The 13,072-nt window shown below is 39.6% G+C and overlaps 2 protein-coding genes across 2 annotated transcripts in view; both read left to right on the forward strand.

Annotated features, from left to right (window-relative positions):
* Positions 1 to 8,180, forward strand: part of LOC136749996 (myosin heavy chain, fast skeletal muscle-like) — a 35,698-nt gene extending 27,518 nt beyond the window's left edge. Inside the window, exons 34-40 of the mRNA XM_066704696.1 lie at positions 6,193 to 6,339; positions 6,487 to 6,612; positions 6,838 to 7,008; positions 7,090 to 7,194; positions 7,291 to 7,386; positions 7,473 to 7,604; positions 8,130 to 8,180. Coding sequence (XP_066560793.1) covers positions 6,193 to 6,339; positions 6,487 to 6,612; positions 6,838 to 7,008; positions 7,090 to 7,194; positions 7,291 to 7,386; positions 7,473 to 7,604; positions 8,130 to 8,147 — 795 coding nt within the window. The 3' untranslated portion in view covers positions 8,148 to 8,180. The remainder of the gene's footprint in view (positions 1 to 6,192; positions 6,340 to 6,486; positions 6,613 to 6,837; positions 7,009 to 7,089; positions 7,195 to 7,290; positions 7,387 to 7,472; positions 7,605 to 8,129) is intronic.
* Positions 42 to 6,068, forward strand: LOC136750484 (myosin heavy chain, fast skeletal muscle-like). The gene is made up of 9 exons (XM_066705645.1): positions 42 to 56; positions 184 to 573; positions 662 to 788; positions 880 to 998; positions 3,734 to 3,930; positions 4,042 to 4,225; positions 4,417 to 4,582; positions 4,778 to 4,902; positions 5,742 to 6,068. Exons 1-9 carry the CDS (start codon positions 42 to 44, stop codon positions 6,066 to 6,068), a joined length of 1,650 nt encoding a protein of 549 aa, XP_066561742.1.
* Positions 8,181 to 13,072: the final 4,892 nt, after the last annotated feature.

The raw sequence follows: 13,072 nt of genomic DNA on the forward strand, positions 1-13,072 counted from the left end.
GAAGGACTTTGAATCTAGCCAGCTTCTCAGCAAGATTGAAGATGAACAAGCTCTGGGTGCTCAGCTGCAGAAGAAGATTAAGGAGCTCCAGGCATGCATTTCAAATTTAAATATTTAAATTGACATTTCTTTGATTATTATCACTTGTTTCAACCTATCTATTCACACTTTTCCTTACTCTAGGCTCGAATTGAGGAACTGGAAGAAGAAATTGAGGCTGAACGTGCTTCTCGTGCAAAGACTGAGAAGCAGAGGGCTGATCTCTCCAGGGAACTTGAGGAGATCAGTGAAAGGCTTGAAGAAGCTGGTGGTGCCACTTCTGCTCAGATTGAGATGAACAAGAAACGTGAAGCTGAGTTCCAGAAGCTCCGCCGTGACCTTGAAGAGTCGACTCTGCAGCACGAGGCCACCGCTGCTGCCCTCCGCAAGAAGCAGGCCGACAGCGTGGCAGAATTAGGAGAACAGATTGACAACCTTCAGCGGGTCAAGCAGAAGCTGGAGAAGGAGAAGAGTGAATACAAAATGGAAATCGACGACCTCTCCAGCAACATGGAGTCTGTAGCCAAGTCTAAGGTAAAGAATGACCCAGTCAGGTCCAAATATAACCATAAATATACATTCTAATTGTTTCAAGAATATTGATTATAATCTCAAACGACAGGCAAATCTAGAGAAGATGTGTCGTACTCTGGAGGACCAACTCAGTGAACTCAAGGCTAAAAGTGATGAGACTTTGCGCCAGATGAATGACATCAATACACAAAAAGCAAGACTACAAACAGAGAATGGTATGTCAATCAAATACTAAGTTGTATTGATTTACTTTTTTATTGCTATTGTAAGCAAAAGTCATTAATATCAGTATTATTTGTTCATTAGGTGAATTTGCACGCCAGCTGGAAGAGAAAGAAGCTATGGTATCCCAACTGACAAGAGGAAAGCAGGCCTACACTCAACAAATTGAGGAGCTGAAGAGGCATATGGAAGAAGAAACCAAGGTAATGTATCCTTTTGAAACTTGCCTCCATTAGTAAAATATTACACTCATCCATCCATCCATCCATACATCGTCGAAACTGCTTATCCTGGTGAGGGTCGTGGGGAAGCCAGAGCCGATCCCGGCAGGTATAGGGAATAAGGCAGGAACATACCCAGGACGGGACGCCAGTATTATACTCATTATAGCCTATATAAGTAAAATTATATATAATGTATATATATATATATATATATATATACACTCACCTAAAGGATTATTAGGAACACCTGTTCAATTTCTCATTAATGCAATTATCTAACCAACTAATCACATGGCAGTTGCTTCAATGCATTTAGGGGTGTGGTCCTGGTCAAGACAATCTCCTGAACTCCAAACTGAATGTCTGAATGGGAAAGAAAGGTGATTTAACCAATTTTGAGCGTGGCATGGTTGTTGGTGCCAGACGGGCCGGTCTGAGTATTTCACAATTGGCTCAGTTACTGGGATTTTCACGCACAACCATTTCTAGGGTTTACAAAGAATGGTGTGAAAAGGGAAAAACATCCAGTATGAGGCAGTCCTGTGGGTGAAAATGCCTTGTTGATGCTAGAGGTCAGAGGAGAATGGGCCAACTGATTCAAGCCGATAGAAGAGCAACTTTGACTGAAATAACCACTCGTTACAACCGAGGTATGCAGCAAAGCATTTGTGAAGCCACAACACGTACAACCTTGAGGCGGATGGGCTACAACAGCAGAAGACCCCACCGTGTACCACTCATCTCCACTACAAATAGGAAAAAGAGGCTACAATTTGCATAAGCTCACCAAAATTGGACAGTTGAAGACTGGAAAAATGTTGCCTGGTCTGATGAGTCTCGATTTCTGTTGAGACATTCAGATGGTAGAGTCAGAATTTGGCGTAAACAGAATGAGAACATGGATCCATCATGCCTTGTTACCACTGTGCAGGCTGGTGGTGGTGGTGTAATGGTGTGGGGGATGTTTTCTTGGCACACTTTAGGCCCCTTAGTGCCAATTGGGCATCGTTTAAATGCCACGGCCTACCTGAGCATTGTTTCTGACCATGTCCATCCCTTTATGACCACCATGTACCCATCCTCTGATGGCTACTTCCAGCAGGATAATGCACCATGTCACAAAGGTTGAATCATTTCAAATTGGTTTCTTGAACATGACAATGAGTTCACTGTACTAAACTGGCCCCCACAGTCACCAGATCTCAACCCAATAGAGCATCTTTGGGATGTGGTGGAACGGGAGCTTCGTGCCCTGGATGTGCATCCCACAAATCTTCATCAACTGCAAGATGCTATCCTATCAATATGGGCCAACATTTCTAAAGAATGCTTTCAGCACCTTGTTGAATCAATGCCACGTAGAATTAAGGCAGTTCTGAAGGCAAAAGGGGGTCAAACACAGTATTAGTATGGTGTTCCTAATAATACTTTAGGTGAGTGTATATACACACACTCACCTAAAGGATTATTAGGAACACCTGTTCAATTTCTCATTAATGCAATTATCTAACCAACCAATCACATGGCAGTTGCTTCAATGCATTTAGGGGTGTGGTCCTGGTCAAGACAATCTCCTGAACTCCAAACTGAATGTCTGAATGGGAAAGAAAGGTGATTTAAGCAATTTTGAGCGTGGCATGGTTGTTGGTGCCAGACGGGCCGGTCTGAGTATTTCACAATCTGCTCAGTTACTGGGATTTTCACGCACAACCATTTCTAGGGTTTACAAAGAATGGTGTGAAAAGGGAAAAACATCCAGTATGCGGCAGTCCTGTGGGCGAAAATGCCTTGTTGATGCTAGAGGTCAGAGGAGAATGGGCCGACTGATTCAAGCTGATAGAAGAGCAACTTTGACTGAAATAACCACTCGTTACAACCGAGGTATGCAGCAAAGCATTTGTGAAGCCACAACACGTACAACCTTGAGGCGGATGGGCTACAACAGCAGAAGACCCCACCAGGTACCACTCATCTCCACTACAAATAGGAAAAAGAGGCTACAATTTGCACAAGCTCACCAAAATTGGACAGTTGAAGACTGGAAAAATGTTGCCTGGTCTGATGAGTCTCGATTTCTGTTGAGACATTCAGATGGTAGAGTCAGAATTTGGCGTAAACAGAATGAGAACATGGATCCATCATGCCTTGTTACCACTGTGCAGGCTGGTGGTGGTGGTGTAATGGTGTGGGGGATGTTTTCTTGGCACACTTTAGGCCCCTTAGTGCCAATTGGGCATCGTTTAAATGCCACGGCCTACCTGAGCATTGTTTCTGACCATGTCCTTCCCTTTATTACCACCATGTACCCATCCTCTGATGGCTAATTCCAGCAGGATAATGCACCATGTCACAAAGGTCGAATCATTTCAAATTGGTTTCTTGAACATGACAATGAGTTCACTGTACTAAACTGGCCCCCACAGTCACCAGATCTAAACCCAATAGAGCATCTTTGGGATGTGGTGGAACGGGAGCTTCGTGCCCTGGATGTGCATCCCACAAATCTCCATCAACTGCAAGATGCTATCCTATCAATATGGGCCAACATTTCTAAAGAATGCTTTCAGCACCTTGTTGAATCAATGCCACGTAGAATTAAGGCAGTTCTGAAGGCGAAAGGGGGTCAAACACAGTATTAGTAGTAGTATTAATAATCCTTTAGGTGAGTGTATATATATATTATTTATTTCTCCATATGTTAATTTTCCCTTCAGGCCAAGAGTGCTCTGGCTCATGCTTTACAATCAGCCCGCCATGACTGTGACCTGCTCAGGGAGCAATATGAGGAGGAGCAGGAGGCCAAGGCTGAACTTCAGCGTGGAATGTCCAAGGCCAACAGTGAAGTGGCTCAGTGGAGAACAAAATACGAAACTGACGCCATCCAGCGCACTGAGGAGCTTGAGGAGGCCAAGTTAGTTCTCGCAGTTGACTTAACAGTGTTGAGGATTTAGCTACATAAACATTAAGTTAAGTTCTGTTATGTTAAGTTAATGTCTGTTCTAATCATCCTATCTTCCCACAGGAAAAAGCTTGCCCAGCGCCTGCAAGACGCTGAGGAACAAATTGAGGCTGTGAACTCCAAGTGTGCCTCACTGGAAAAGACCAAGCAGAGGCTGCAGGGTGAGGTGGAAGACCTCATGATTGATGTGGAGAGAGCAAACGCTCAAGCAGCTGCCCTTGATAAGAAACAGAGGAACTTTGACAAGGTACGTAGTCGAATACAATAAAATTGATTAAATATGTATTTAATAATTTAGGAAATTTGACAAAGATGTTAAATTACATATTTTATTTACACTGTTTTCAATGAAAACAAAAACAATAATTTATCAGGAATGAGGAATTGAAATTCATGTTTGGCTACATCTTTTACTGCCATAATAACATATTACGACAGGTCCTTGCAGAATGGAAGCAGAAGTTTGAGGAGGGCCAGGCAGAGCTGGAGGCGGCTCAGAAAGAGTCTCGCTCTCTAAGCACTGAGCTTTTCAAGATGAAGAACTCCTATGAAGAGGCTCTGGATCATCTTGAGACTCTTAAACGCGAGAATAAGAACTTGCAGCGTAAGTTAGAAACCATCAAATAAAAAAAAATAGCTGTTACACATGACAACAAATACTGTATTTGCAATAATACACATACAAAAAATACTTTATATCATTCAGATCTCTATTCATATTAAATTATGTATTTATATGCCCTTCTGATTTGTGATCTGTTGTTGTGTTCAATTGCTGTTCCACTTATTTTAATGACAGAGGAGATCTCAGACCTCACTGAACAGATTGGTGAGACTGGAAAGACCATTCATGAGCTGGAGAAAGCAAAGAAACAAGCAGAGACAGAAAAGTCTGAAATCCAGACTGCACTGGAGGAGGCAGAGGTACCTGGCATACAATTGGCAGTACTTTTTACACATTTGGACTACAACAGAGTGTATAATAATCTGTATCAGCTAATCGAAAACAACACCTCAGATATTCTGACAGCAGGTGTCTGAAAAATCAGAGTTTGAAAATATAAAATTACAGTTCTCTCCGAGGTGATGTGGTGGGTGATTCCATGTAAAGGGAAACCAGTACCCTCACCCCCACCTGCCTCCAATTTCACACGAGTGAAGGTATGTGCTAACATTTAGAAGTGAAAAGGGATAGGCTAAACTAAATTAATGCATTGATATTTTACAGTAAATAATGAGTACCAGGAGAAAATGGCTCTTTATTGGTTCTAGTGAACTACCAGAAAGAGCAGTGCCATGCACAGCCTTGTGGGGGGGCAGGGGCTCAAACAAATAAAGCAGCACGCAGTGCGGTCCAGCGGTGGGTGGGGCAAGTATGGGCTGGCAAAGTGGGGGAGGCGCGGTCTGCAGAAATAAGGCAGGGGGAAAAAAGGTGCAGTGGTTCGCATCAATGATGGCAATAGTCATTAACTTGTGATGGTAACCATTTAAGCCTTATCTCCTAATTGCCTTCTAAGAACAGTTTTATTTTAATTTTAACCCACCACTTTCAAAAGAGTAACAAATGAAAAAAACTCTACTCTGAACAAAAAATCTATTCTTTTTAAAACGATATACACTATTGATGTGACTTATACTACCAAAAGTTATTTATTTTTCCTGTAGTAAAACTGATATTGATCAAATAATTATTCACACACATATGGCCCATGAACAATTCAACCATCTAAGAATGAACCTGTCGGTGCTTATCTTATTAACAGGCCACACTGGAGCATGAGGAGGCCAAGATCCTTCGTGTGCAGCTGGAGCTGAACCAGGTCAAATCAGAAGTGGAAAGAAAGGTGGCTGAGAAGGATGAGGAAATTGAGCAGATGAAGAGAAACAACCAGAGAATTGTTGACCAAATGCAGAGCGCTCTTGATTCTGAGATCAGGAGCAGGAATGATGCCCTGAGAGTGAAGAAGAAGATGGAGGGAGATCTCAATGAGATGGAAATCCAGCTGAGCCATGCCAACCGCCAGGCTGCTGAGGCCCAGAAACAACTGAGGAACGTCCAAGGACAACTCAAGGTACATTATTTAATGTAAGCTGTCGTTAGACCTGTATATATCATGTTCAATTTCTGAAAGGATTTTCCCCCCTTGTATTAATCAGGATGCCCAACTGCACCTGGATGATGCTATCAGAGGACAGGAAGACATGAAGGAACAGGTTGCCATGGTGGAGCGCAGGAACACCCTCATGATGGCTGAGATTGAGGAAATGAGGGCTGCCCTGGAACAGACAGAGAGAGCACGCAAAGTGGCAGAGCAAGAATTGCTTGATGCCAGTGAGCGTGTGCAGCTGCTGCACTCCCAGGTTAATAAGAAATGTTTTAAATATAAATGTTTCCTGTATTATTGCTTTATCAAAAACAATGCATGTGTAGATTTTTTTCTCCAATGAGCTGAAAATGTACAATGTCGATTTATATTACTATCAGCTAAAATATTACTTGTGTTTCAGAATACCAGCCTGATCAACACCAAGAAGAAGCTTGAGAGTGACATCTCTCAGCTCCAAGGTGAAGTTGATGACACTGTCCAAGAAGCAAGAAATGCAGAGGAAAAGGCCAAGAAAGCTATTACTGATGTGAGTAACATGACTAGTATAAGCATTTCCTACTGCCTTTAAATAAGGCATTCATTATTCAACCTGCAAGATCTAGAACGTATCATAATGTAACTCTAGTTAAATAGATTTTATTTATACTCTATTTTAGGTAATACGGTGATGAATACCAGTATAAACTACAGTTGCGTTAATGCCACTTCCAAAATCTTAAATAATCCTAAAACATGTACAATACAATTTCAGGCTGCTATGATGGCTGAGGAGCTGAAGAAGGAGCAGGACACAAGCTCTCACCTGGAGAGAATGAAGAAGAACCTGGAGGTCACAGTGAAGGACCTGCAGCACCGTTTGGATGAGGCTGAGCAGCTGGCAATGAAGGGTGGAAAGAAGCAGCTCCAGAAACTGGAGGCCAGGGTAACTTGGCTGTTATGAATTGATTCACCATTACAGAAATACAATAAAGAACTCCGCACTTACATGCAGATTGATTTCTAGGTGCATGAGCTGGAAAATGAACTGGAAGCCGAGCAACGACGTGGAGCCGATGCCATTAAAGGTCTCCGCAAATATGAGAGAAGAGTCAAGGAGCTCACCTACCAGGTAATGTACCAATTATAACCAATAAATACACTGATATACAAAAAGTCAATGTCTGCAATAATACGGTGTGCGGAATTAACCTGTTATTGCCTGCAGTCTGAGGAGGACAAGAAGAATGTGAACAGACTCCAGGATCTGGTTGACAAGCTGCAACTCAAAGTGAAGGCTTACAAGAGACAGGCTGAGGAAGCTGTAAGTCAGAGATTTTAAAAGTATTTAAACACTCCTTGTATTTTACAGAGTAAATTAGATTATAAAAATATATTTTTGTCCATCAGGAGGAACAGGCCAATGCCCATCTCTCCAAGTTCAGGAAGGTGCAGCATGAGCTGGAGGAAGCTGAGGAGCGTGCGGACATCTCTGAATCCCAGGTCAACAAGCTCAGAGCCAAGAGCCGTGAAATTGGCAAGGTATTTTCCGTTAACTGAAGTCTATGAAGTAAAAACGTGTAATAGCACACAACATAAGTAAAACATATGTATTTGCCCTACATAAACCCTGGTCAGGGAGGAATTTAAATCAGAATTCACTTTTTGTAAGTTATCAAATGTTTAAGCAAATGCTTTGTCATATTTTAATAACTAAGATTCCCCTTTCAATATCAAGATTTAATACAATTATTTGACTTGGTGTTGGTTCAAGAGTGATGATATACCTGCTTGTTCATTAATTAACACCTCATTCCAGGTGAAAAGGTACAATTGGCATGGATATGATGAACGCATCAGTCAACATCAATTTGTAAATCCGATTAGCACAATCCTTAATAGTGAAATACACCTAGCAACTAAGTCCCTGCCTGTAGTTCTGGATGACCAATGTAGTGAATCCCTGTTATAAACAAAACATAGATACATAGATATTTTTTGCAGTTAAAAATGTTTTTTTGTACTGTCATTAATCAGTTTTGCTTCTTTCTTTTTGATTTTTTAAAGGAGAAAAGTGCAGAATGAGGGGCGGATACGTCTTTGAAGTCCAAAGATTCATATAATATGAATCTCATTGCCTGCAATTCTATGAGCACAAAATAAAAGTTGTTGACTTGCACCATTATATTTCTATTGTTTTATTATATTATTATTATTATTATTATTATTATTATTATTATTATTATTATTTACTTTCCTGTAATTGTTGGCATTGTTTTGAAGTTAACAAATGAAATGCTAGTAAACAAGCATTAGTTTTGTGAGGACAGTTATACAAGTCTGATTCTACAAATACATGCCATGGTTACTGGTATTGCAGTAAGGAAGAGATTTTTCCTTTTTAAAAACTCATCATAAAAGTGGTTATGACTTTCTAATTGACATAAACAATTTTTGTGCAGTTTCCTTCATGGCCTCAATTCAATGGAGTACATTTTTAATTCAAGCTTCTTCATTTTAGACCAGCTTTATACAAGGTTCAAAATAACTCATATATATAAAATAGCTTATATTGAATAGAATGCCACACACACTGTGAAGCCCTGCAGAGGTTCTGTTTGCCTCCTCTGAAGCTGGTACCCTTGATAAAATACAGGGATGGATTAATTCCAAAAGACAGCAAGAGGTTTTAGCCAATTAAATGACAAACAACTCTGTCAAAAGCTGTTGTCACTCAAGATTCATCACAAATGGACATTCCAGCAGAATAACAATCCTAAACCCACATTCAAATATTTACCAAAAGGAAAGGCGAAATCCATGTTCTTGATTTGCCATCAAAATCTCTAGACCTCATTTCAATAGAAAATGTGTGGTATGAACTGGCAAGGGGCTGGATTAAAATCAAAACTTTGACCCACCCGCTAAGAGCAAACTACACACCTGTACATTATAGAGGTTACATTTATGATTAGAAGAAAGTGGCATCTTACTAAAAATGAAGCCACAACAGAGTACAGTTCTCTAGTACAGTTCTCTAATCCCAGCCAAGAGCAATGGAATAGCATAAGAAAATAATAAATCTGAACATTGTGTATTTTGATAAAATATGTAACCATCTGATCTATTCCCTCAACACTAATACTCACACATTTCTTCACATCTTGACTCATTTTAAAGAAAAATGTACATGCACATTTTATTGTATAAATAATAAATAAGGAACCAACGTTTTACCAGTTACACAATTTAAAAAGTCAAATGTAAGCAAATGATTCATTCAATTAAGGGTTCAATTAAGTAACTATTATTGCTCTTATTTTAAATATATGAATTCTTGTACTTTTCAATGCCTTTATTTGGATACATATGTCTGCTTTGCCCGCACATCATGTATCACTAATGTATGTATCATGATATTTTTGCAAACACCACCCATGCATAGAAACTTGTGATGTTTTTCATAACCAAAGTTTTGAAGTTTCCATTTGGTTTCAGTCTATGGGCAGGACTGAATCTCGCAGCTCAGCTCTACAATATGAGGAGCTGCGAGGGGGAGGAGCCTGTTCTGGGGGCGTGGCTCCCGGGATGGGCGGGCGCTGTGATGTAGGTTGCTATTAGCGGGTGGGTCAAAGTTTTGATTTAATCCGGCCCAAATACAGTGATCTGGCGCGCCATGCTATAAATCCACAGCATTAATCTCCCCGCTGACACAAAACTACAAGCCTATACTTCGTAGTGGTTACAAATATGTGTAGAAGAAAAAAAAAGAAAAATTACATGAAAACTGAAGCCGCCATTGATGACAGCTGTGTAGTTGTTATTATTATTATTGGCAGACGCCCTTACCGAGGCGTTTTCTGTTAGCGGGTGGATCAATGGTTGGGTGAACAACAGATCGATGTAAATATTTTATTCAGCGTCCACTTCCCAGCTAACACACAACGTTGCCACAATGTTGAATTACGTTGCTACGTTGTGGCAACATTGTGTGTTAGCTGGGTTGTGTGTAGTGGTGCACATTAAAAACAAACTGACGCACCGGCTACAAAACTCAGTGGTTACATTTATCATTGGAAGAAACTAGCAACTACAAATAAGCCACAACTGTTCATTGGAAATCAGCTGTTTCGCCGATATGTAGGAGTTTGTGTGTGAATGCAAGTCTCCTGTTGTGACGCCAAATTCATCAATAACATCAACAGAGTACAGGTGCGCCGCCATAAACACTTTCTTCTGTCATAGTGGAGCGCAAACATGTTTTAAGTAGTTTTAGCTCATTGAACATAACATAGTATGAGCACATTACAAGTGACTAACCTTCCGAATTAATATAAACAGTGTTAAGCCGCCCACTGCAACAATCTGCCTGATTGACGTGGCGGGTGTGACTGTCGGAGCTCTGAGTGTCTGAGCTGCGGGTCCGAGTCGATATGTCTGAACTTCGATTACAAAATGCACACATTAGATACACATTAGATACACATTCAATCTGCGGTGAGTGCGTTACTGCACGGGCTTCTAGGGTACAGATACAGTGTAAGAAAGGAGACTCACGGATTTCTAGGCGGTATCTGGATGTGAGTGACACTGCATGCTCAACTCATGAACTGCTGGCTGATATATTTTAACAACAATATATAGCTAACCTAATATAAACGGATACTGGACAGCATTACCTTTGCCTTCTGTTGCATATACCCGTCTGGAATCAGCTGTTTCTCACTGGCGAGTGCATTTTCTCATTTTAAAATTAAAGGAACAGCCTACCTTTCTGTTACGTGTAAAACTTTAAACTATTAATGCCAAATGTATCATGCATGGAAACACGCCCCTTATATGACATAGGCTGAATATACATAACGTTGTAGTGAGTACAAGTGAGGATTAATATTTACTTGATAGTAAAGAGAGCATTTTCACGGGGTTTTCTCGCAGATATTTTGTTGATTTAATGCAGCGAAAATGTAACCACTCCCACTGTACTGTTGGGTGCGATTAACTACAATTTTAACCAGCCGCTAACAGCAAACTACACAACTGTACATCATGGGGTTTACTTTACAAATCAGAAGAGAAGCATCTAAGTAGTAGCGGCTGTGAAAGTGTGTTTTATTCTCGCGTTGTGCCAGAAACGAGCTGCGAGGAGGTCGTTTTGCGGCGCAGATCACGTCAGATTTAATATCGCGATAGTTTAGCAGCGCGATTTCCATTCGCAGACATGCGCTAATGCTTTTTTGATTTTTGATTTAATCCTGCCCTATGTGTGACAAAAGTAGTAGAGTATTGCATCACAGAACATTATCCTTTTCTGTTTAATATCTAATCCACTTGCACAGTCAGACTGGGTGAAGCAGACTAATGACCCTTTGTCATATCTGATTAAAAAAGTATTTGAAAGTAATGGATAATATGTATCCAGTTCATGTGTGGTGGCAATTTTAAGCTATTACAGATTTCAAATACACAAAACTAAGAGAAAAAATAATAAATCCATCATACAAAATTATACATTATTGCATGTACTGCAGTTAGTAGAAACGAAAACATATTTGCATTCCTGTTTTGGATATTTGTGTGAGTTTTAATTCCACAATCAATTTATACCTGAAAATGAAAATAATGTTTTTCTTCAAATTGTATTAAAATGATTAGAGTGAAGTTAAAATTAGAATTGTGGAGTTAATATTTAATGTGATGACATGTTACAATATCATCTAGTAAGATCACCTTTATGTATAGTGCATTTTCAAAGGATATTTCTAACACTCTTTTGCTTTACAGTTACATTCTGTTTAGTAGGATAAATATCTTACCTTTTAAGATGAGAAGACAAAGGGAAAAGAGAATGCCACAGTTCCCACCATCTGAAATACGATCACAAAAAATAACACACAAAAGAGAAACATAAAACAAATGGTAAATGGTACACATTTTAGTAATAAGTAATGATTAATATACAATATTTACAAAATGCACATGCTTAACTCAAGCAGTTGAAAATTAGTATTGGATGCTCTTGGCCAGATCTGTCAAACAAAATAAAATAAAATCAACTTAATTATTCAAGAACAAAAACAAAAAAGCTAATGTGTTATGCAAAATCAAGCCTTAATTGGCTTATTTTACAATGTAGACTAGTATTTAATATCTTACCCAAGGATAATAGTTGAAAAGCATGCTAGATCACTTCAGCAAGAATGAAACCACTTAAAAAGGATAGTGAACTGCTCATAACAGTGCTTATAAAAGGACTATGAAAGGATAACTAGTCATCACAGAATAATGCTTTCCTATATTTGGAACTGTCATTTGCTACAAACATTTTTTCATATGGTGTCAAATAACATCAATTTTCTGGCAAAGCAAATGCAACTTGTGGTAAAAACAAATTATGAAGAGGATGTTGTCACACATCCAGATTGAGATCAAGGTCAGAAATGACTTTTAGTAGGAGTGTCATCACTGCCATGTTAAGACAGGTCAACCTTGAACAGTTATGACCCATAAAAAAAACAAGCTGCCACTAAATAATTTTGGTGTATAAATCACATACAGCCAAGTAATTTCCTGATATCTGAATCACACAGCCCTTCATATAAAACAATTGATCTGCTAACTCAGCATTAAATTAAGTATATTTATAACAGAAATGAAAGTTTCATAATGCCTGTTAAATATGTTTTAACTTCCATATTTCATACCCCAGAGACTCAAGTGTCTTAATCAACACCATAGAAATGTTATTTGTCTGCTTTGCAACGTTTATAAATGGCTTCAGAAAGGGACACCTCAGGTACCCTTAGAGCAGAGCAACAGTTACACAAACCTTCAAGTCAGCAAAATCACTGACCTGGCAGAACCTCTGCTAGTGAACCACTGGCATTTCTGTGCTCCTCCACTGCCGCCCTGGCAGGATCTGTCTCCTGTATCAGTGTTCTACATACTTAACATACAGTTCTCATTAAATGTAGAATCTTAATAAAAAATGTCACGGGCAGCTGATTCAC

This window comes from Amia ocellicauda, chromosome 5 (assembly GCF_036373705.1).
Source record: "Amia ocellicauda isolate fAmiCal2 chromosome 5, fAmiCal2.hap1, whole genome shotgun sequence".
Taxonomy (NCBI): domain Eukaryota; kingdom Metazoa; phylum Chordata; class Actinopteri; order Amiiformes; family Amiidae; genus Amia; species Amia ocellicauda.

Excerpts from the sequence above, each read along its gene's own strand:
- LOC136750484 (XM_066705645.1), top strand. Across the intron at positions 574-661 it reads AGTCTGTAGCCAAGTCTAAG|GCAAATCTAGAGAAGATGTG; the intron begins GTAAAGAATGAC and ends CTCAAACGACAG. Across the intron at positions 4,226-4,416 it reads AACAGAGGAACTTTGACAAG|GTCCTTGCAGAATGGAAGCA; the intron begins GTACGTAGTCGA and ends ATATTACGACAG.